Source organism: Engraulis encrasicolus, chromosome 14 (assembly GCF_034702125.1).
Source record: "Engraulis encrasicolus isolate BLACKSEA-1 chromosome 14, IST_EnEncr_1.0, whole genome shotgun sequence".
NCBI lineage: Eukaryota > Metazoa > Chordata > Actinopteri > Clupeiformes > Engraulidae > Engraulis > Engraulis encrasicolus.
The window spans coordinates 11,408,700-11,433,699 of NC_085870.1; the positions used below are offsets into that span (position 1 = coordinate 11,408,700).

Here is a 25,000-nt window from a genome sequence, read left to right on the forward strand (position 1 = left end):
AGGAGGAGGAGGGAAATGAGAAGGGTGGGGACTAATCAGCAAGCTTGTTAAATAATAAGATCAAAACAACTCTCATAACTGGTCCCCTGTTCGTAGTTATTAGTATATGTGCATGTGGTTATGGTGTTGCCTCAAGTACGCCGGTACACATGAGGGGTGGGGTGGGTGGTGGTGGTCAAAACAAAGGACAAGCCCTAGTGACGCTCCATACCTCCTCACTGCTCACCAGTCATGTACTTGACCAATCCCCAACAGCCTCACGTGTGCCCACATGAGGGTTTAGCCTTTTCTTAACATTCCAAAATAGAATGTGTTCTGCAACAATGCATGATTCTGAAATTCTGCATTGTATTCTATGGAGCCCAAAGTTCTACAGTTCTACAGAACTATAGTCCCCCCTAAATTTCAGCCACACAAGTGCAGTATGTATGAGGTTTTTACATGACAGTAGCCTACTCTGTCAGGTTTAGCACACAGTGAAATAAGGATACAGATAGCCTGCCAAAAGCGGGTTATATTTTAGTAAAACAAATCTGCCCAGCTGCCCAAATGGTATTATGTTGAGCTGGCTAATTCAGACAAAGCATTGGTTTGACAAAGTTGGAACTAAAAAGGACATAAAAAGCTTATGTGAATTTCAGGCAGCCCTTATGCCTAAAGTGGAACTATTATAAAAATGATTTTTGATGAGTAATTACAGAAGATTACTCATTATATTACCATATAATTTAATCTGGACTGATAGAAGCAAATGATTTCATCTGTCTGTCACTATGAATTAGGCTACTGTGTTTTCCGGATGTAATCACAGTAGAGTGGAGTGGAGTACAGCAGAGTACAGATACTTTATTTTTTAATGAACCTCCTCACTAACTTGGCTCTGGCCAGATCAGCATGCTTCTGCTCAGCTTCATGAGCTACTGGGTGCTACTCGGTTAGAGAATTGGCCTTTCAATCGAGGGAGTTGCCGGTTCGAATCCCCCCTGACCTCTCCCTACATCTCCATCCATGGCTGAAGTGCCCTTGAGCAAGGCACCTAACCCCACATTGCTCCAGGGACTGTAACCACTACCCTGAAAGATAATAGTTGTAAGTCGCTTTGAATAAATGAAAGCGTCAGCTGAGTGTAATGTAATGTAATGCAATGGGTGGATTGTATTATTCATTCAGCTCCACGACTTCAAGGCAACCGAACCAGCCAGGGTCATGGGATTGTCAGAGATGGGACACAGAGTCAAAGTTTAAAAGTAGTGGAAAAGTTGTTTCAGACAACAATAGCGGATCGCATGGACTCACTCGTCAACATTGATTCTGCCATTTCAACTGTATTTTGGAGAGCTAAGTCTATGGCCATACTATAGTTCCAGATCATGACTGCCAGGTGACCTCCTCACATGCATTTCACAAATACACATCTCACATCTTAGCTTCTACATAGAAGCAGGCCTGGACAGGTAATATAGCAAACAGGGCATTTCCCAGTGGCCTGATATTCGTCAGGGGCCGATGCAAAAACAAACAAAAAAACAGCAAAACTGCCCAAAACACAAAACGCTGTCCCACCAGTCACAAGAGGTGCAACACCAGTCAACACCAGTCAAAACAACAAATGCAAAACATCACATAAAAGGTATAAAATGAAAAAAACAATGGCTATGTTTTAGTGTCACACTGTGGTTTTTAGTTGCACAAATCCCAGAGACACACACAGAGACACAGACAGAGATCCACACACACACACACACACACACACACACACACACACACACACACACACACACACACACACACACACACACACACACACACACACACACACATTCACACCATTTTCTAATGGTCTAGTGTGGAAAGCATTTGCTAGCAACCAAAGACGATGTTTTAGTGTCACTGTGGTTTTTAGTTCCACAAATTTCTCTTTAATCCCACGCACGCACGCACGCACGCACGCACGCACGCACACACACTTGACTCCCCAACACACACACGCACACACACACACACACACACACACACACACACACACACACACACACACATACACACACACACACACACACACACACACACACACACACACACACACACACACACACACACACACACACACACACACACACACACACACACACACACACACACACACACACACACACGTGACTCCCCAACACACACACACACACACACACACTGTACACGCGACTCACGTGGGCTTGGAGGCCTCAGCCTGGTCCGTCTGGAGCTTCTGGCCTCCCTCCACTTCCATGGTGCAGTAGACGATGCGATTGGGCGCCAGCGACCTCAGGCCCTGCACCTCCATGATCACCACCTGCAGTGCCAAGGACAAGCAGCACACAGTACAGTCAGCACATGACAAACAGAATAGATACTGGACCCTGTAAAAACAAAGGAGATGCGCACTCCGCGCTTCTAAATCAACAATTCGGTGCAATCAGAGCAGGACTGAATAATAAGTACAAAGTAAAAGGAATCTGGTGCCACACGGATGTCTATTTTCTGTTCTTTTTTTTCAATGCAGCACTGAAAAAATAAATAACAGAAAATAGACATCCGTGTGATACTGGACCCTGTTTCTCAAAAGCATTGTTGCTAACCAGTTAGCAACTTACTAGGTTCCCTAAGGGAATTTGCATTGCAACCAAGTAAGTTACTTAGTGAGTGAAGATATCTGAGTCACATATTAGCATTTGATGTTTACTTGTAAACAACTATGGTTTATACAGCCTATTCGTAGGTTTCATTAAAATAATTTCATAGATTGTGTGCCCATAATGAAGAACCTATTCTTGACACAGAAAACTATGTACTGTATATGGATGAAGAAGTTAAGGAATCATATTGAAATTAAGAATACAACTTGTCACCTACTGTGTACATGAGGACAAAAGTCCAAAGTTGCCATGTTGACTGGATCACTTGCTTAACTACACTGATTGAATCTATTGCTGAAACTTGTGTGTGTATGGATCGGTCTGAAGCAGTTTCAAATGTAAAGGTACCCTTCAATCAAAGTATAACCTCATGATTAATGGAAGAACAGTTTATTATTCTCATGTGAAAGAAAGAATAAGGTTGGCTTACAGTAAAGTGTAATTCTATTAATTCTATCAACTTCATTCTGCTCACATTTGTAGTAGTAGTAGTAGTAGTAGTAGTAGCCTTTATTGTCCCCGAGGGGAAATTCGTCTCACCACACAGGGTGCAGTCACCACAAGAGCAGCGCCCATATACTGTACCTTCACATTCGCGCACATACACAATAAATACGTACTATATGAATCGGTCACCTTTAGTATCAAGCCATTCAACCAAAAACACCCACACACAGCTGCTGGCTCAGTAAAACACGGCTTGGCCCTCACAGCCACAAATACACAGATAGATGAAGCCTGTCCATACACACAAATATTCCCAAAACACCCACACACAACCCAAGCGATAGACAGACACACAGACACATTGGTTTGATGCATGACCAAAACAAACCATTCGGGCCCCTTCCCCATTGGATTCAAACTTGGGACCAGACTGGACTGTGGTCAGATTAAAGGTAAGAGTCCCACAAATCACCTACAGCCATATAGCCCCCCAGAGATCTACAAGGCAATAGCAGCGTGCTCTCGCTCTCGCTCTCTCTCTCTCTCTCTCTCAAGTCAAAGCACAACTAAACGTCAGCATTCCATCTGTTCTATCTCTTCCCTCTCTCTCTCTCTCTACCGTTCACTCTTCGTCTGGCTGTCCATCTCCCTTTCTTTCCTGGCTTGTCTGGCTGTCCGTCTGAGTGCCTGGCCGGCCGGCTGGCTCAACCTGTGCGTGTGTAACTTCTGGGTAGGAGGTCAATGTTGTTAGCTGGAGTAGAAAGATGGTGCTGTGCAGGGCCCTGCATTACCAGCCAAAATGGCTAGTAGATGTTTATCTTACTAGCCAAACACACACTCACTAATGGGTCAAGGTGGCTAGCAAGTTGGTCTTTTCAACCAGCCAAACAGAATTTTCACCAGCATTTGGACAGTTGGCTGGTGTTGATTTAGAACCCTGGTGCTGTGTTTAAAGATGCTGCACATGCTGCATTCATTACTTCTGTTGCGCCTCTGGTTGACAGTCGCGTATGGTAATCTATGGCCTGACACATTTCATTTAGCCCTCTCTCACATTTACCTGCCTACTCTGTGTCTGTCCGTCTGAATGTGTGTGTGTGTGTGTGTGTGTGTGTGTGTGTGTGTGTGTGTGTGTGTGTGTGTGTGTGTGTGTGTGTGTGTGTGTGTGTGTGTGTGTGTGTGTGTGTGTGTGTGTGGTGTGTGTGTGTGGTGTGTGTGTGTGTGTGTGTGACTGTGTGTGTGTGCGTGTGTGTGTGTGTGTGTGTGTGTGTGTGTGTGTGTGTGTGTGTGTGTGTGTGTGTGTGTGTGTGAGTGCATGTGTGCAGTCTTGATTTATTTGCCTGATCACAAGCAATAAATAAAAACAAATGTTTCCACAAGGACAAGGCTTGTATTTAGTCTTGTACATAGATGATGCAATTTGAAAGTCCAACATGAAAGTTCATAAAAACAACAATAAAACAGAAAAAAAAAATAGAAATGCACTCAGAGAGTGCAGACCTCCACCAACCAAGGAAGCTGATTGAAATAACATTTGACTATGTTACACCCTCATTCGCACCACCAAAATGTAATCACTTGTTCCTTTTGTCATTTCCAAATCCGTGCATAATTTTCTGAGTCATCCTGTTGACAGACAGACAGACAAACAGACAAACAGACAAACAGACAAACAGACAAACAGACAAACCAACACGACCGAAAACAAAACCTCCTTGGCGGAGGTAACAACGCAAACGAAAATATAACCTCCTTGGCGGAGGTAACAACGCAAACGAAAATATAACCTCCTTGGCGGAGGTAATGAGACAGAAGAAAACCACTCTGAAAGACCAAGGAAATAAAGCAACAAGCAAGAGCCCAAAGGCCGGGAGTATCCTTGTCACTGTTTAAATCCCATTATTCGTCAGGCCAAAGACTGCTTTACTCAATTTGAAAACAGACACTGCTTGCAATACAACTGCTGTGCATCCTGTGCAACACCCACTGGCCCTAAGCTTAAATCTACTTAAGCTCTTGGTCTATGCAGAAGCCCCACAGGCGCAGGAGGCGATTAATGGGGAAAATACTACAGAAAATTAAAACAGCAAGACCTGCCTTAAACCACTTACTAGCCTCCACACATGCAAAGAAACTCACCATTCGACTCAAAGGTCGGTCCTTTTGTTTTCAGACATGGCAAGGCTATGACATTCTAGGGCTTTGTTTGATGACGTGAAGCTAAGAAAAAAAATGCTCTTGTGAAACCCTATGTTGTGTTTTTGGGCTATGTTAAGCCCTCTGGTCACTGGCTTCAGTATGTTCAGCCTGTTGCCTTTTAATGAGTTGCATTCTATTTTTACGGTACAGCAACTCTGCTCACCTGCACTGAACTTTGTAACAGACACCATAATATCTTATGATTCACGCCTCATAATATTACTCCTCAACCATTTTGGAAATGTTTTGTCATTTTAAATGTTTGAGTAACTCTCTTGATAAACAGTGGATTTAATGAACTGCCAAGTGCTGTCAAAAATAGACCTGGGGTTGTCATTCAAGTGTAAAGAAATCCTGCACGCTGTCGATTCCACCAACAAACTTTAATACAACGTTTTGGTCATTCGACCTTCTTCAGGTAAAGACCTGAAGAAGGTCGGATGACCGAAACGTTATATTAAAGTTTGTTGGTGGAAGGGACAGTGTGCAGGATTTCTTTACACTTGAATGACATCTCCACTGGGATAATAGAGCTCGAAAGTGACGTCACTTCCCCCGATTTCATGGGACCTCAACAGCGTTTTTAGCCGATAATCGTAGCATGTAATACCAACGGCGGTATTAAAATGATATTTCGTTCCCCTTCGAGTTGTGCCACGAGCTCCACATATGTTGTTTCTGATATTTTTGTTTAATGTTTCGTACGAACCCCCAAACTTTTTAGAAAGCTGTGTTTCTTCACATTTTTCATGCAAACGGCCTCGGAACAAAACATTGATGCTTCTGCATGAATAATCTTTATCTAGCCTCTTAAACAGCATATTTGGAGCCCAGCGCATATAATGACTGTGATCGGAAGATATTTACACGCTACCATGTTGTTAGATGGTCAGCTTAGGTCCCGTGAAATGCGGAACTAAGGGGCGGGACTTTCGAGCTCTATATCCTACGCACCTGCCCAACTACAGAGGTGTGCAAAAGCGTCTTTGTTGAAAAAATAGACCTGGGCAAGAGTTTCGCCAAGACTACCCCTTACCTCCAAAGTGTAAGAGGACAATGTTACAGAAGTAAAGTATGTACTGTACAGACCAGTAAGTTTCTATTGCCATACAACCACATACTCAGATGAGACAGCCGGACCATGAACAACTTGTGGTAGACACTATTATAAAAACACAGTAAAGGTCTTTGCACACAGGACGCGATGCGATTTTGCGAATAAAACGCGGGGCGAATTATTCGCAAAAAAGTATGCACACCGGACGCAACACAATTTTGCGACCTTGTGACATCAAAACGTTCCAAAAATCGCGCTGGTGAGTTCTGCGACAAATTGATAGCAGTAGCAGCACGGATAAGGTCGTCCTCATCTTGAATCCAAACTTTTTGCTTGGTGTTATATCCACACATTAGATTCATTGGCCTGCGAGACCATTCCCTGCCGTTAAGATAAATATTGCTCAATGAGACCACATATCAAAGACTTTTTTGGGGGGGGCTCAAATGTCAGGTGGAGCATCTAATGCCCATGAATTAATTAGTAATTGGTAGTTGATAAGCTGGTAGATGGTAGATGAATATGCTTCTTAGATGGTCCACTAAAAAATAAAAGTACAAACCATACAATATTGGAACTGGCTGTCATTGTGCCACCCTGACATGTGCTACTGCTGAAACTGACCCACATAAAGACAAACACACACTCGATGGAGCTCTAGAGCTGGTAACTATATATGAACATAGGATAATAGGATCATGTGCTATCTTCTGACACCTTCCATGACTTTTTGTGGGATTTTGCACTTTTATTATTCAGATAAAGGCGGTGATAGAAACAGGAAATAAGTGTGGGGAGAGAGATGGGGAGGGACCTCAGGCCGGAATCCAACCCAGGCCGCCACTGAGCCATGTCATCACCCAATCTTCTAATACCTCTGAGGTGAAGGAGAGCAACACGTTCGACTTGGAGAGCTGGTTGTCACCCTCCTGTGCCATGTCAATGATGGAGGTGCTTTGACTCCAGCCCTATCCCCAGTCCTTTCCCCTTTCCCTAACCCAGGCCTAAAGTGATACTGTCCCATTTTTGGAAATAAGCTCATATTACACATCCCCTTGAGTTAAATAATTGAGCTTTACCTTTCTCCTGTACTTTCAACCGTTCCCTGAGTACGGCAGTGCCAATTTCACCTCCATGCTAACAGTTAACATTGAGTCCCATGAGACCAGTTAGTCGCAAGCTGGTCTCATAGGACTCAATGTTAACTGCTAGCATGAAGGGAAAATTTGCACTGCCATAGCCAGAGAACGGTTGAAAGTATAGGAGAACGGTAAAACTCTATTATTTAACTCAAGGTAAGGTGTAAAATAAGCTTATTTCCAAAAATGGGACAGTATCACTTTAACCTCCTCAACCCCATTCCCAATCCCTTCCCTACCTCCAGTGTGAAGGAGAGCACCACGTCAGACTTGGAGAGCTGGTTCTCGTCCTCCTGGCCCATGTCGATGATGGAGGTGTTGTGACCCCAGCCCTATCCCCAGTCCTTTCCCCTTTCCCTAACCCAGTCTTAACCTCCTCAACCCCATTCCCAATCTTCTAATACCTCTGAGGTGAAGGAGAGCAACACGTTCGACTTGGAGAGCTGGTTGTCACCCTCCTGTGCCATGTCAATGATGGAGGTGCTTTGACTCCAGCCCTATCCCCAGTCCTTTCCCCTTTCCCTAACCCAGTCGTAGCCTCTTACTGCAGATGGGGTCGCCGGCGACCCTATTCACTATTTGCTGAAAATAGTCAACTACATCATAACAGCATTGCTAAGACAGTGCCTAGAGCTGTAAGTAACAGATCAAGATGCGCTAAGGGGTTAACCTCCTCAACCCCATTCCCAATCCCTTCCCTACCTCCAGTGTGAAGGAGAGCACCACGTCAGACTTGGAGAGCTGGTTCTCGTCCTCCTGGCCCATGTCGATGATGGAGGTGTTGTGACCTCTCTTCAGCTTCTGCAGCTTGAACTCGCCGCCCTTGGACACCGGCATGCTCTCCAGGTTGGCCATCAGCAGATTGACCGAGGACTTCAGCTCCTCGATGTACATGGCCTCCATCTCGCGCGACACAAAGCGCGGGAACTTGCCGCCCTTTGAAGAGGAGGAGGAGGAGGAGGAGCAGGAGAAGAAGAAGAAGAAGAAAAAGAAGGAGAAGAAAAGGACGAAGAAAAAGAAGAAGAAGAAGAAGAAGAAGAAGAAGAAGAAGAAGAAGAAGAAGAAGAAGAAGAATCATCATCAGTAGCAGCAGCAGCAGCAGCCTAAATGTATTTCTATAGCACAAATTCTATTTTTTTAAAAAGACTACATACATAGCTCTCTTTGATGTGCTATTACATACTGTTTAGTCCTTCTTTTAGACTAATCAGATGTTTTTTAAGCATAGAAGTAACTGCAAGATTCAAAGAATAATGGAAATATGTGGTAGGTTCCACCTCTGATGGTTACAGATGATTTAGTACAGTAATGTCAATTTTAACTCATATGAAGAAATTACAGAATCCAAAGGCATATGGAAATGTGTGGTACTTACAGTGTAACTGTAATACCAAAACTAAACAGAACATTTAGTATCCGTCAGTCCACTTCCTATGTATCACCCTCCTAGCATCTGATTGGATATGCGGCTTGATGGACACTTACCCTGCCAATCAGATCGGCCATCTGCAGCCGGCCATCCAGCTCCCGCCTGATCTGAGCTGCTTGCTCATCTGGATTGTCAAGCTAGTGAAAGAAAGAAAGAGAGAAAGAGAAACACAGAGAGAGAGAGAGAGAGAGAGAGGGAGAGAAACACAAAGAAGCAGAGAGAAACAGAGAGAGGAAGAGAAGGAGAAAGAGAGAGAGAGATAAATAGTGTGGGTTTGTGTTTGTGTGTGTGCGTGTGCATGTGTGTGTGCGTATGAGAGAGAGAGAGAGAGAAAGAGAGAGAGAACAAGAGAGAGACAAAGAATTCGAGAGAGAATATGAAAGGGAAGAAAACGAAACAAGTAAGTCAGCTTCAGTTGCAATTACGCACGACTTGACATTCCCAGTTCCACAAAACAAGATGAGTCATGCTCAATAGCACTCCATCTAAGACGTCTCCATTTGTCTGTCAAAGAACAAGAGGAGTGTGGAGGAGGCCGATCACACTGACTCGTTCAGACTACTGTGTACCCTGTACCCAGACATCTCATCTCAGAGTCTACATACATACTCATACAAGCACACACATACTGTACATACTGGAACGCACGCACGCACGCACGCACGCACGCACGCACGCACGCACACACACACACACACACACACACACACACACACACACACACACACACACACACACACACACACACACACCATGTTTCATATTTGACACTGTCTGTCTGTGACTCACTGGGCTGACTGTGTCAGACATCTCTCCATCCACACACTTACAGTCCTCTATAGACTGGCTCACAATTCAATCTGCTGCTAGAGTTACAAGATTGCATGCACTCTGTGTGTGTGTGTGTGTGTGTGTGTGTGTGTGTGTGTGTGTGTGTGTGTGTGTGTGTGTGTGTGTGTGTGTGTGTGTGTGTGTGTGTGTGTGTGTGTGTGACTGAGGTGAGTCTTAGGGCGGGTCTCATTTTAAATATTTATTTTCAGAGGCTTTGAGACGCCGCCAAGGAAAACGCAGCTTCTTTCCACCACAGGCCCTAATCTAATCCAAAGCTCGTTAGAGGCATCGTTAGGGGACCTAATCAGCCCGAGTGGAATAATTATGGTGGGGGGGTGGGCGGCACCCAGAAGGGCCGGGGCAGAATTGATTTGGCCGCTTGTCTTTGCTGCCTGCGAGGAAGACGAATGACAAAGTTCCCCTTGCTGTGTGAACATGTGTGCAGGCTCTGTGTCCTGCGCAGGGCCGGATTAATGTACAGGCTAGATCTGGCTGCAGCCTAGGGGGCCCCCACCTGCCAGGGGGCCCCAATTGGCCAAACGGGGGTGGGGGGGGTGGATTCAATAACTGCATAGTTGTGACAAGATGCAGTATTGGAAAGCTCCTCTGCACAGTTGGCAGACATGTCATCTTAAACTCTAGTCCTGGAACTATGACATCGTCTATGTCAGGGGTTCCCAAACTTTTTCAACATGGGGCCCACTTCAAATTTCCTGAAATGTTTGGGGCCCACCTCTGACCCAATACACAATAAAACTAAAATAAAGTCAACAGAAATACACTCACAAATATTATTTTCATTTTTAGAAAATAATTTCAAGGCCCACCTGGAATACCCTCAAGGCCCAGCAGTGGGCCCCGGCCTACAGTTTGAAAATCACTGGTCTATGTAATATTGTCACAAAATGTGCTTTTTGAGGGGGCCTACAGCAAACTGTAGCCTAGGGGTTCCCCAGCCTCCTCAATCCAGCCCTGGTCTGACCTGCGTGCTAAGTCTATGCTGGCTGATTACATTGACTGTATTGACTGTAGTAAGCCAGATGTCAATGTGAATGGGAGTAGCTAGCAAGTAGAATATGCTCTGTTTGCAGTTATCTTCCCCTATAAGAGAAATAACATATGAAACCTACAAAAGTGATGGATATATTCCTAAAGTCTTACACAGCATTGGTCTATACTATGAAAGTGGCCTATGTCCTACACACATACAGAGTCCATCTACAAGTACAATATTTATATATATTTCAAAATGAGAACCTGCTTTGCATCTTGTGTGGGAGCAGTAGTTACAAGGTTTTGAGGAAAAAAATCACATCAGGTGAAGTGTGAAAAAAGTGTGTGAGCAATTGGCAACTGACGTGTTTTTACAATTGTTTTCGTACATCAATTAAGATCCTCAATTTCTTGTGAAAATGCGTGTCAGCAAAAAACTTTAACACAGACAAGTCAGAAAGAGGTTTAAAGGAAGTCAGCGGAGCACCATGTTGAAGGCCTGAGGTGCATTTCTCGAAACCATAGTTGCTAACTTCATTAGCTACTTTGATGTTTGCAATGCAATTTCCCATTGGTAACTACCCAAGTCGCTAACTAGCTGACAACTACGCTTTCGAGAAACACACCCCTGTAATTGAGGCAGCCCCACAGTTTTTTTTTTTTTCCCTACGCTTGGTCCATTACGTGCGTATTTCTCTTCATATTTTCCATAAGGAAGAAAAATCCGCACTCACAAACTGCGTCTCATTATTTATTTATATTACCACCATGTCCAAAAAGCAAACGCGTTTCGGCTAACAAGCCTTCATCAGTGCGTGATATCTCGCACCCAAAGACTTTCGTTTTTCCAAGAAGTTGAGCGCGTCCTCTGCCAATACTTGAAGTCTTCATATTTTCCAACCATCAACAACCTCATCCCTCCGTCTATCTTTGACGTGTGGCACAGTTTTTTTTTCTTACAATTGTTTTTTTTTGCATGTAAATTAAGCTAGTTGATTTCTTGTCAAAATATGTATGAAATCAACGGTAGGAACATCTGAAACACTCCACCTGTATCCGTCACCATAACCATTTCACACGTGGGGTATGAATAAGCCCTTTGAAGGGGGGGAGATTTCCATAGCCCTGAGTGGCTCTGAGGTTTTTGCAAAGTGGTCAGCTGGCAGGCAGGCAGGCAGCATCAACAACAAAACAAAAAATATCCCTTTTGACAATAAGTTGAACAAAACAAAACATAAATTTGACGTTCATCTGAATTTTAAATGTGTGTTTGAAAGCACCATTTACATGAGAGGCTTTGAAAAAAAACAAAGAGATGCAGATGTCGACTTTTATTTCATTTCATAACCAGGTTGCTCATAGAGCAAAACAAAACAGAAACAATAATTTCTGAGAAGCCCTGTAAGCCGTGAAAGCCCAACTGGGAAACTCCAACTCCCACTGTCTTTGTGACACAGCACTCCACAGCACAAAAGTGTTCACTGCACACTGTACATAACGAAATTGCATTTATGCTTCACCCGTGCAAGGGGGCAGCCCCCAATGGCGCCCCAAGGGAGCAGTGCGGCGGGACGGTACCATGCTCAGGGTACCTCAGTCATGGAAGAGGATGGGGGAGAGCACTGGGTATTTACTCCCCCTACCAACCTGTCGAACCTGCAACCTTTCAGATACAAGTCTGACACTCTAACCGCTTACCCTGAGAAGGAAGACAAACAAAAGATACTACTGTACATTTACTGTTTGCTTTGCCATGTGATCAGACACAAGTAATCCTGCCCCTGCATAGTGTCCACAAAGTAGAATCAGTACTCTGAAGTGAAGACATAGCCAGGGGGAACACTATGGTCTAGCCAGAGGCGATTCTAGGGTCGGGTGGGGCCCCAAGCGAAAATGAAGAAGAATGAGCATTTGAACCAAAATTGCCACTACTGTGGTAAAATGTGGACTGTTACTCACTATCTACGGGCTTGGGGGCCCCAAGCGGCTGCCTGCCTTGCCTGGTGGCAAGATTCACCTCTGGGTCTAGCTAGCCCACTCCCAGATTCCCAGGGTATGTAAAAGACAGACTGGCAAAGGGGAGGGAGGCTGTGAAGGGACAGTCATTCAGTCAGCGTCTTGCTATGGTGGGCTGTAGCAAAGGGGAGTACGGACGACCCGCCTGGACCTCTGGGTATACCAAACTGGGACTCTGACTGCTACACCACAGGGCCAGCTCATTAGCGCCACAGTCAGAGCAAACCCACACTCTTCTTCTTTTTTTTTAAATAGATATTTTAATGGGCTTTTTGGGCCTTTATTTCGGAAAGGACAGTGAAGGTGCGACAGGAAGTGAGTGTGGAGAGAGATGGGGTAGGGTTGGGAAATAACCCCGTCCGGATTCGAACCGGGGTCCCCGTGGGCATGCAAGCCCAAGTGTGGGGTGCTTAGCGCGCTGCACCACAGCACCCCCACCCACAGCCTTCTTGATGGCAGTTGTATGAGAGGAATAGCCCAATGTTAAACGGAATGCTAGCAGTTGTGCGTAAAGTCGTGTTGACTCTTTATTCGTTCCCAATGTGGATGTGTTGTTCAGGAAGTATTTTCCATTTGCAGAGCACTGTTCCACACATGCAAACGGAATATTCCAGAACATGTTTTAAACCGAATACTGACAATCTTCTGTTTGAAAGCGGAGTACTCCACACATGTAACTGTGCTCAGTGATGATCGAACCATACCATCACGTGGACCATTTTCACCATGGGGCAAGGGACTTTGTGAACCACAACTCCACCCTCACCAGCTGTCCCCTCCGAGCAGACCACACGCACCCCACCAACGCCTGTTGTTGCTAGTGTCCATCCACCATGTGCATGGTCATCCCACACCACATTCTCATGCTTTCCTGTTTGTGAAGCACACTGAAGCGCCTCTGTGTATACTATTATTTAAATTTCACCTTGCCTTTGATAACGATTTCTGTGTGTGTGTGTGTGTGTGTGTGTGTGTGTGTGTGTGTGTGTGTGTGTGTGTGTGTGTGTGTGTGTGTGTGTGTGTGTGTGTGTGTGTGTGTGTGTGTGTGTGTGTGTGTGTGTGCGTGTGTGTGTGTGTGTGTGTGTGCCTTGGTCTAACATCTTGCGTGATCCAAATCCGAGTCAAAAACATAAAAATACTCCAAAAGTCAATTGAACCTATTTATTTTCTAAAATTATCAAATAACAATATGACCACCACTGATACTATCCAGAATATCAGCAATGGCCCAAACACAGTAGATACTACAGCTTTCCAGAACCGCAGAGTCTACTTGTACCGAAAAATGACAAGAAACAACGAAAGCATCTTACGGAGCGCTCCGGAATTCCTATACTAAAATCTCCCTGACCAAACAACAGAATTATCACACATATTTGTGGTATATTTGTACTGAAAAGATTGAAATCCAATGTTAGTCATTCCCCATTGTCACCTACTCCAGGCCTCCTAAAAGGATTAAGTCAAATAGTTTCGCCTCTGGGTGACACCACTGCATCATGTGGCCTAGGAAGAATGATACTTCATGGAGTTAATTTGCACATTGCTGTTCTTCCTGTATGCCCTTTGAACGTCAGACTCCTGTCAGCTATATCTAAGGAAAAATACAATCAGTTAATCAGACATCAAAAGACTGTCTTTCAGCTTGTCTTACAACAAGGTTTTGATGACATCTCCCGTAGGCTCTCCTAAAAAGAATGGGTGATTACTCAACATTCATTTCATCTTCATCTCATGACTGTCACATGGGGCCATTACTCAATGGTTTGAGCCCTAACTCTAGTACACAGAAAAGCAAGACACAAGGTTATTGTAATGTTTTTAATCATTCTAAAATATTGTAGGATTTCTTTGCAAACACAAATTAATTCCTGAACTACTTGTTGTAAGTCAATGCGTACAATTTCAGCACCTCAGAATCTAGCCTATTTTCTAACAGTGTGTGTGTGTGTGTGTGTGTGTGTGTGTGTGTGTGTGTGTGTGTGTGTGTGTGTGTGTGTGTGTGTGTGTGTGTGTGTGTGTGTGTGTGTGTGTGCGCGCGTGCGTGTGTGTGCGTGCGTGCGCTTTGCTAAATGTAATGTCATGTGTATCGGTAAATATACATATGTGTGTGGGCACAGAGCAAGTATTGTTTTCCAGCATGTCCATGAAATATTTTTAGGCTTTTTTTCACAATAACAATGATAACAAGTGCACCCAAACAACACCTAACCATCTACCCTGTGTGTGTGTGCAGTGTGTGTGTGTGCGGTGTGTGTGTGTGTGTCTGTGTGTGTGTCTGTGTGTGTGCGTGCGTGCGTGCGTGCGTGTCTGCGTGCGTGCGTGCGTGCGTGCATGAGTGCGTGTGTGTGTGTGTGTGTGTGGGTGTGTGCATGCATGCATGTGTGTGTGTGTGTGTGTGTGAAGTAACTTTGCCATGCTTCACTGAGTTCACACCACCTTCTTAACACTCACATTTAGTTATCTACAGAGTGCAGAGGCTGAAACTAGAAACTAGGTCCGTAGGCGATAAAGTACTTTTTCTTAGGTGCTTCCAAATGTGTTCATTTGAAAATCTTTCAAATGACTTTTTTTAAAATGGTGGAATCTAGGCCTTGCCTTGGTCAAACGGTAGGGCACTCGTCTACCATGCGGCTGACCCGGGTGCGATTCCCAGCCCGGGTCCTTTGCCGACCCTTTCCCGTCTCTCTCTCCCCTCTCGCTTCCTGTCATCACCTTCACTGTCCTGTCATAAATAAAGTCAAAAAGACCAAAAAAAATATATATTCATCAAGTGAAGAGAAAATCCAAAGTGCTCAGGGAATTGTTCAGAAAAAAATCTTGAAGGTGCTCTTTGGTGTTGGGGAAAAAACAATATCTTGTCAAAAAAGGGAGTCCAAGGCACTCTTCTTGTGGAAAAATATTAAAAAGCCTTTATTGAAACATGGCTACTGTATTAAGTTTAAAAACATGGGAGCAGAGACCCACGCGTTTCGGCGCAAGCCTTCTTCAGGGCAGTGGTGTAGTCTACGTAAAACTCGGGTATACGGAGTATAGCCACTTCTAAATTTCAGGGATTTCAGTATACCCACTTAAAATTGATTGATCCACTGTTTTGAATAGCACAAATATATACAGTATACCCACTTCTAAAACTCTCAAATATACAGTATACCCACCATAAAAAAGTAGACTACACCACTGCTTCAGGGTATATATATATATATATTTTTTTTAATGGTGGAATGTAGCCTACTAGAAAGTGGAACTGTGTGTCACAACTTTTGTTTCCTTCTTCTGCCCCAAGTGCTAATCTACTATGGTTCAGTCCCAGGGTTATCTGGCCAAACACATGTACTGTACCTATATTACGTTGCTTTACCCAGGGCTGTAGTCAAGTCCACCTTAGTAGAGTCCAAGACAAGTTTCAATAATGAGAATATTTGAAGGTAACCTATATGCCATGGATGTGAAGACAAACGTTAATGTTGTTGGATTTCAAGCTCTACTCTAGAATTTTTGACAGCCAATGTTCCAAACAAAATAAAGACAGACCCGGTCGAGTCCAAAAGCTTAATTTGGCAAGATCAGTGTCCGAGTCCAAGACAAGTCCGAGTCCAATTGATAGCGAGTCCAAGACAAGTCCAAGTCCATAAAAAAACGGACTCGAGTACTACAGCCCTGGCTTTACCTTTGGATAATTCCACCTTCAGAAACAACTGTGCACTATACACACTACATGCCGCTTTATCTAAGTAGTTTACCTTGAGCTACTTCGTAAGGAACATGCTGCATACACATGGGTCTTTCTGAACAGACTAATCCGATACCAATAATAACAATCCAATGACATAATAATGATGTAATAACATAACAGCAGGATGATGTAATTAGTGTCACCTGTCCAGTGATGGTAGAGTTAGATAATAATATTTGTTAAAGTTAGTACTCGTTTTTTACTTGTTTACAATTGACCATGTGATACACCACACTGACCGTGGGAATCCTCTCTGCCAAAGTCTGAGTCAGAGTGTGTGTGTGTGTGTGTGTGTGTGTGTGTGTGTGTGTGTGTGTGTGTGTGTGTGTGTGTGTGTGTGTGTGTGTGTGTGTGTGTGTGTGTGTGTGTGTGTGTGTGAGTGTTTTCATGTGTGTGTTTTCATGTGTGTGTTTTCATGTGTGTGTGTGCGTGTGTGTGTGTGTTCATGTGTGTGTGTGCATGTAAATGTGTGTGTGTGCATGTGTGATCACACACACCTCACCTCAGTCTGGAGTCTGTCTAGCACAGTGACAAGCAGTTGTCATATCGTTCACTCCATTTTCTACTTTCACATCAACATTCACACTATGGGCCCCAGGGACCAACACTCAAAACCTGCCCCTGCACACTTACCCTACACCAGTGATTTTCAGCCTATGGGCCGGGGCCCACTGGTGGGCCATGAAGGTATTCCAAGTGGGCCATGAAATAATTTTCTAAAAATTATAATCATATTTTGGTGTGTGTTGCTGTTGATTTATTTGAGTTTTATTCTTAATTTGGTTAGATGTGGGCCCCGAACATTTGTGACAATTTCAAGTGGGCCCCAAGTTGAAAAAGGTTGGGTGGGGGCGCTGTGGCGCAGCGCGCTAAGCCCCCCACATTTGGGCTTGCATGTCCACGGGACCCCGGTTCGAGTCCGGACGGGGTAATTTCCCGATCCCACCCCGTCTCTCTGTCCCACTCGCTTCCTGTCACCATCTCAGACTGTCCTATAAAATAAAGGCATAAAAAGGCCCCTAAAAATATTTTTTTTTATTTTTTTTAAAGAAAAAGGTTGGGAACCCCTGCCCTACCCCACCATAGGCCCCAGTAGCCTGATTATCATCGACTTTCAAATCTCTTGGTCTGACCGAGAGCAACACAGTTAACGTTTCCCAAACGGCATGGTTGACCCGCTTTCCAAGGTTTCCTACTGGTTAACTGGTTTCCGACAAAGTGGGTGGAGTTCCCGATTTTTCTGGAGATCAGAAAAGTTATTTACATTGCTCTTGACCTGACAAGATGCAACACCGAAGGTGCCAATGCACAGACCAACTCAGCAGCAAAAAAATCCAATAGAAGAAAAATAAAATAAAATGTTTTCCCTTTCATGTCATTCCCCGACCCTGTCTCTCTCTCCCACTTACTTCCTGCCCACTCTTCACTGTCCTATCTACACAAAAGGCATAAAAGACCACAAAAAATTAACCAGGCCGTGCCCTCCTAGTGACGCAACAGCTTCGGCGTTGCTACCAGTCAGGTCAAGAGTCAATGCAAGTACTTTCTGAGTTCCCGCAAATAAGGGAACTCCTCCCACTATGTTGGGAAGCAAACAATCATTAGCAAACCAAGGGAGGCGATTTGGGAAATGCTGTTTGGGAAATGTTAATTGTTATGCTCTTGGTCAGACCAAGTCTCGGAGAGATTTGAAAGTCGATGATAATCAGGCTACAAAAAATGGCCTTTTCAAAAAGGCTACACCGCACCACTCCAAGCAGGTGATGATGGGCTAGGTTGGGCCGGGCTGGGCTCTATGCACGTCATGTCTTGCCATAGCATCATCCGTTATTGGGCAGGCGCGTCATCCATGCTTACTGTAACAAGGTAAGAAGTGGGAGCCGCAGTGTTCCTGCCCTCAGCGTAATCATATTTCACATAAGCATAGCGCCCCCGTAATTACATTCATTACATGTGCTTAACCTCGGCAGGGTAACACGACGGGGCACAGACACGGGGCTCTGTGGTCATCGGCCATGGTGCTAAAGGGGTCATGACACAGGGGTCACGGCAGCAAGATGGAGGTCACCCACAATCAGAGACCCTGCAAAAGCACAGGCTGCCATCGGCAAGCACTCGACATAACACAGACGCACACATAGAGCAGCATATGCACACACACACACACAAGCACACACATGCACATGGCCACACACACACACTGTGCTTGAGCTTAACTAATGTATTATCTTTAATCATTAACCATAGAGTGAGATACACACCATTGTCCATGTGTTGTCTCGATACTATTAATGCCATAAAAATAATAGCTGCTTTCGTTTGATTTCTCAAACATTACGTCAGTATTCTGTATGTGTGTGTGTCCACAGTGTCCTGTATTTGTCCTGTCTCTATGGCAGTGTTTCCCAACCTTTTTCAACTTGGGGCCCACTCGAAATTGTCAAAAATGTTCGGGGCCCACCTCTGACCCAATTAAGAATGAAACTCAAATAAATCAACAGCAACACACACCAAAATATAATTATTATTTTTGGAAAATTATTTCAAGGCCCACTTGAAATACCTTCAGGGCCCACCAGTGGGCCCTGGACCATATGTTGGGAACCACTGCTCTATGGTGTTTAACACCTGTCCCTTTATGGTTGTATGCTTCTGGTGAGATACCTCTGACACGTCTCACATTTGTACTGCAGTGTGTTATATATACTGTATAAATGGCTGGAACGACTACTACACAACCCATCTGACTTTACTGGTCTGTGATCTGTGCAGTTTTCATACTGTGCCATGCTGCAATACTGCAATGAAAGAAATTTGAAAAAAAATAAATAAATAGACAAACGAGAACAGAAGAAAGACAAGGCCTCCGCAAGCAGTACACCCACACAGCTGAGAAAAAAAAATCAATAGCAGGCCAATCTCCCGGCTCCCTTGTTTGAGGAGACGCAAGGAGAAACCATTTGAAATTAGCAGTGGCGGTGGGTGGCGCGGGGGCCCTATAGCCGACGGCACCGCGCCGTGCCGGGCCTCGCGCCGTGCCGGGCCTCGTGCCGTGCCGGGCCTCTCTACACAGTATCTGGGAAGCTAGCCCGGTAAGGGCCCCGCTGTGAGCATGGGTTTCTGAACCCACAGGAGAAACCTAATTATACTGGCCTTGGCACAGGCACCCATTCGATTGCCTTTTGGCTCTGGGGTGAACTGACATCTCTGAGAGATCTGAAATGTGAAATGAAGTCTGCGCCGAAGACAGTTAAAGAAGGTGGGAGGTGGAGGAGGAGGATGAGAGAGAGAGAGAGTGAGTGCAGCTAGTTGGATCTGACATTGTGCTGCTGTTTTCTGCAGCAGGGTATAGGGGGAGGGAAGTGCAAAGGCCATCGCCACCTGCCAATAAGAGATGTCAACATCAACGCAGGATGACGTTTAAAGACGTTTGAGTGTAATGCCGTGTACAGACCAAGAGCGAACGGAGCGAACGAAGCGACGGAAGTCATTATTTCTCTATGGAGGGCACGCGACCTGCGCTACCAAAGCGAATTCGCCAGGAGCGAAGCTTCTTGCGCTACCAGAGCGAATTTTGAAGATTAAACTAAATCTAATCGCAGGCGAATTCGCTCTGACGCTGTTCGGCGGCAACCAATCAGAACGTTCATATCTCCGAATGTCCCAGGTTGTCAAGCCAGAGCCGTTATGTGATTAGCTGCGTCAAACATGTCAATGCTGCGTCTCGAGCGAATACAGCGTATTCAAGGCGAAACTTCTTCTGCTACCCACGCTACCAGGCAGCGTAGTTCGCTCTTGGTCTGGACACGGCATAAGAGGCTATAATGGCAGAGAGAGCGTCGGACTCAAATGCACGTTCAGCCATTCTACTTGACCAGGAGATGAAGGATTTCTCTCCAGAACCTTGTTCTCTATTACTGTTGTTACACTCTGCCCAAAGTTCCACGCGTCAGAAAATGGAAAAACAAAACGCAGAATATAGTTTACTTAAATGTATTAAAGGTAAATGTTTCACATAAAAATTGAAAATGAAGTGTGTGAATGAAAATAAAAGTGTACAAAAGGTGGAAGTGAGGATTGATTGATTGATTGGTTTATTGGCAACACATCAGTTTTCTCCTTTACAGAAGCACTGTTCTTCCTATTCTTCCAAGGAGGAGATTGTTTGCATTGCAAACCAACTTTGCAGTTCCCGAGCACTCAGATTCTCGTCATGAATATGTCAGCCGGTTCCAGATGAAGATTCTCGGCGTGAACATATCAGCCTGTTCGAGATTGGGTGAGGGAACGGGCAGGGCTTGATTAAGATGGCCTGGGGCCCCTGGGCTACAGGTTGCTGTGGGGCCCCCCAAAAGGCAAATTTCACAAAACATGTATGTAGATGGTGTCATATTTACGAGCTAGAAATTCATGGTAACATGTCTACCAACTGTACTCAACACAATGGATGATTTTTTTCAATATTGCATCTGGTCACAATTATACAGTTTTTTGCTTTTGGGCAATCAGGGCCCCCTAGCAGGTGGGGGTCCCTAGGCTGCAGCCATATCTGGCCTGTGCATTAATCCGGCCCTGGGAACGGGCATTGGCACGGTTCTCTGTAGCTATATCTGCTTTACACAATTCCCTGCCCAAATATTCCCCCCTGTCTCTGAGCACTCTCATTTCCCTCATCTCACCTTAAACCCCAATGCCCCCTTCCTCTGCTACCTCTTCATCTTCCTCTCCCTTCATCTGCCTTCCCCCTTATTCCCTACATCATTACAGCGCTAACCCTTCATTGATTAATCAATGCCTGAGCCTCATAAGCACTCTGTGTCCCTCTGGTAATTGCTGGCTATGACCAGTGGTGGTAGGCTACTGGCCAACTACAGTAATCACAGTCATATCACAAGCAGGGCCGGATTAATGCACAGGCTAGATATGGCTGCAGCCTAGGGGGCCCCACTTACCAGGGAGCCCCTGAATGGCCAAAAGTGAAAAATTGCAGAATTGTGACAGGATGTAATATTGAAAAATTCACGTGTCGCATTGAGTAGAGTTGGTAGACAAGTTATCCTTAGTTCCTAGTTCATAATATGACACTGTCTGTGTAAATTTGTTGCGAAAATTTGCCTACAAGGGGGCCCCACAGCATCTGTAGCCTAGGGGCCCCAGGCCATATTAATCGAGTCCTGATCACAAGGTCCTGGCATGTCTCCATATGGGTACCTTATATATCATGTTATCATATGAGACTGATCAACAAATTGATCTCACTGATGCAACAAAGTGTTTTTGAGGCTTGATAGTCGTCTTTTTGGATATGGATGGAAAATACTGTAGAGGAGCACCTCTTCGCCATGACTAAGGCCTGTTTCCCACAAAGGATCTCTATGGGAACGGCCTGGCTGGATGTGATTTTGTCCATTTTTGAAAGGTTTATGTCTGAAAACATTGAGAATGCATTAAAACAGTCCTTCCACACCAACTATGAGTAGTTTACAGACAGTGGCTGTGCAGTGAGACTGCTCAAATATGTGCTGCAATTTGGAAATAGAACTCTGAAAACCGCTGAGTCCCATTGAAAACAATAGCAGAAACGTTAACATTATGTCGACTTGGCTTTCAGCGTGCTGAATGGTTTGTGCAGACTGTCCCATTGAAATGAATGACTCACGTGCACGCAGACTGGTGTGGAAGGCAGACCTGAACACACAGCTTGAGACACTGCTGACACACCACACCATTTCCGCCTTCGTGCCGTGGGTGACGTAGGCCTATGTGAATAATGTTTGCCATTCGTCCCTAGGCTGTGTATGAGCTATCCATTGAGCTAGCCTGCCCGTTAGCCAGCCAAGCAGACCCCTCATGGAGTGTGACACAGAGAAACCTAGCTGAACACGGCTCCCACTGAGCACAACTCTGCAGGCGGTAGCGGCCACACTCCGGGATTGAGATTATAATTAATCCCTAACATCGCACAGGGCCCAAAGCCAATCCTCCAATTAGTGTCAAAAAAAAAAACTGTGAGCCACAAGATGGATTGCCTGTTCACACTCCCCTGTTGTGTATGACATTTGCCATTTTTTTTTATTTCAATTAATTAACAGAAAAGTTAAATCAGCTACCACTATGAAAGAGAGGGGAATTAAATGCTACTGCATCACTGCATCACTTTCTCTGACTTCGGTGCGACACTGCCGGAGCTGAACTGTGTTTGAAAAGCATGGATAAAAGCCATACTACTAGGCCCTACCATGGCTGATATGGTAGGGCACACGTTTACCACTCGGCCGATCCGCGTTTGTGTGTGTGTGTGTGTGTGTGTGTGTGTGTGTGTGTGTGTGTGTGTGTGTGTGTGTGTGTGTGTGTGTGTGTGTGTGTGTGTGTGTGTACTGTGAGTGTGTGTGTTGGCTACACGTGTTCATATGGTATGAAGCCGGATGATAACTGCCCACCAATGACCAAATGGCCATGGTGCAGCACAAGGGTCAGAGATCTGTTGTATTGGCCTATGTAGCAGACCTTTACCCACATAGACTAAGAAAAGAGGACATGAGGTTAGGTTGATCAGTCATTTTCTGGTAGCTGTTGAAGCTGACATCTGCATTGTTGTCGCACATTGTCATGGCAACATCCCTTCACCAAATGTTTTTTATTGTGCCAAAGTCCACGTTAGCTAGAACATTTGTTTGCAAAATGTTCATTAGCTATTGGTCCGTGGAACAATCCGACCTAAATGTTGAAGCTGCGGTGAACTTTCAATATTTCTGTTCAGCTGAAGAGTCATGAGCAGACCAGTGCAAGGGAGAGGGAAGAGGGGGCCAGCAGTGTTGCCAGATTGGGCTGTTACCCGCCCAATTGGGCTGCTTAGGATGACTGTGTGCGGGTAAAAATGGCATTTAGCAGAAAAACCCGCCCAATTGTTGCCATAGAAATCAATAGAATTGGGCGGGATTTTGTGCTTCTAGGCGGGTTTTGAGCATTTTTTGGACTGGAAATCATCAGCCTCATCTGGCAACCCTGGGGGCGAGCGAGAGAGAGAGATGAGACGATGGAACGAAGCCACAGATCTACACAGAAAACAGTCCACTCATCTAGGTCACCTGTGGCTAGGTCAGTGGATTGCTCTATTTTCTCTGTACCTGTGGCTTCACACCATCTTCTCATCTCTCTCTCGCTCACTATCTCCTCCCTCTCAACAACACTGGTGTTCATGGCTGAACAGAAGTATTGCAAGTTCACCGTACAGGTCAGAAATCGCACCCAAACAAATGAAGAGTTCAGATGCAAAACCCCCTAAGTGCCTTTTCAGAAAATAATCTTAATTCATTTGTATTTAATACAAAGCTACTAAAATTGCTCATTTTTTCTATTTTATTTATATAATATAACTATTTATATGTATTATCAAGTACATAAATGTAAACCAAACCAACAACGGGGTTCTCTAAAAATATAGAAGTGCAGGTCTTCAGAAATGGAGTTAGGGGGTTTTGCATCTGAACTCTTCAAATGTGGTCTTCGGGAATGGTATTTCTGATTCTATGTTTCCTGTATTACTTCGAAAATAGCACAGTAGCCTATATTGCTGCAGAACAATTTCGGGTAACTTTGAGATATTCTCTTCATAGGACACTTGTATCAAATGGCATAGTGTGGTTGTATGTGTTTTCAGCTTAATAGCGCACCTTAGGCCTTACTTTTTCCCGAATGTGGATTTTAGCCAGCATTTACCCTATTCTCTTACCAGCACTCCGCACCGGCTGTAGGCCTACATTTTATATCGGTACTGCGCACCACTACACACCCATCTACTTTCAAGACTGGTTTCAGCCTTCTCTAATTGATGCAGAAGGAGAACAAAGGGTGGACACATAATCACACAGGTGATCCTTGCTATGGGCATTATCATGAAAACAAAAGCGCCAAACGCAAAACAAAACAAATAAAATAGAAGCATTAATGAGCTCTCAAATCGGCAGCACGGAGCTGAGGTTTGAGGCTCCGTCCCCAAGCATCTCATCTTATTAAAAAACAAACAAAACAAATTTAAAAAATCCGATCTCATTAACCACCATGAATTTTTCAGTGTGCTTCAAATGCACTTAGGAATCGCCAGTGGGAATTTATGACATAGGACGACGGCTCGTTTTTTTTCACGGCTTGCTTTTTTGCACTCGGTTAGCAATTAGCTACGGAATAATGCATGGAGCTGTTTCGCTCTGAAGACGACACGTGCGCCATCCCATCACCTAGGAGCTTATCCCTCTCATTACAACGGCCAGAGCCTATTACGCCACAAAATTCAAAGTGCAAGGCTCCGGAATTGAATATGCGCCACTGTTATACCTGCTGGCTAACATGCCATGCTTCTAGCATGGTGATGCAGGCTTAGGATTTGCAAACACACACTTTCACACTAATGGTATGAGTCATCATAGTACTATTTGGTCCAAGATTTGTTACAATTATAATTACAGTGAGTATTAAGAGTTA

The 25,000-nt window shown here is 44.7% G+C and overlaps 1 protein-coding gene across 1 annotated transcript in view; it reads right to left on the reverse strand.

The window, feature by feature from the left end:
* Positions 1-25,000, reverse strand: part of cadpsa (Ca2+-dependent activator protein for secretion a) — a 226,774-nt gene that overhangs the window by 155,011 nt on the left and 46,763 nt on the right. Inside the window, exons 5-7 of the mRNA XM_063214916.1 lie at positions 9,000-9,080; positions 8,217-8,450; positions 2,208-2,329 (exon numbers count right to left, since the gene is read on the reverse strand). Of these exons, the coding sequence (XP_063070986.1) occupies positions 2,208-2,329; positions 8,217-8,450; positions 9,000-9,080 (437 nt within the window). The remainder of the gene's footprint in view (positions 1-2,207; positions 2,330-8,216; positions 8,451-8,999; positions 9,081-25,000) is intronic.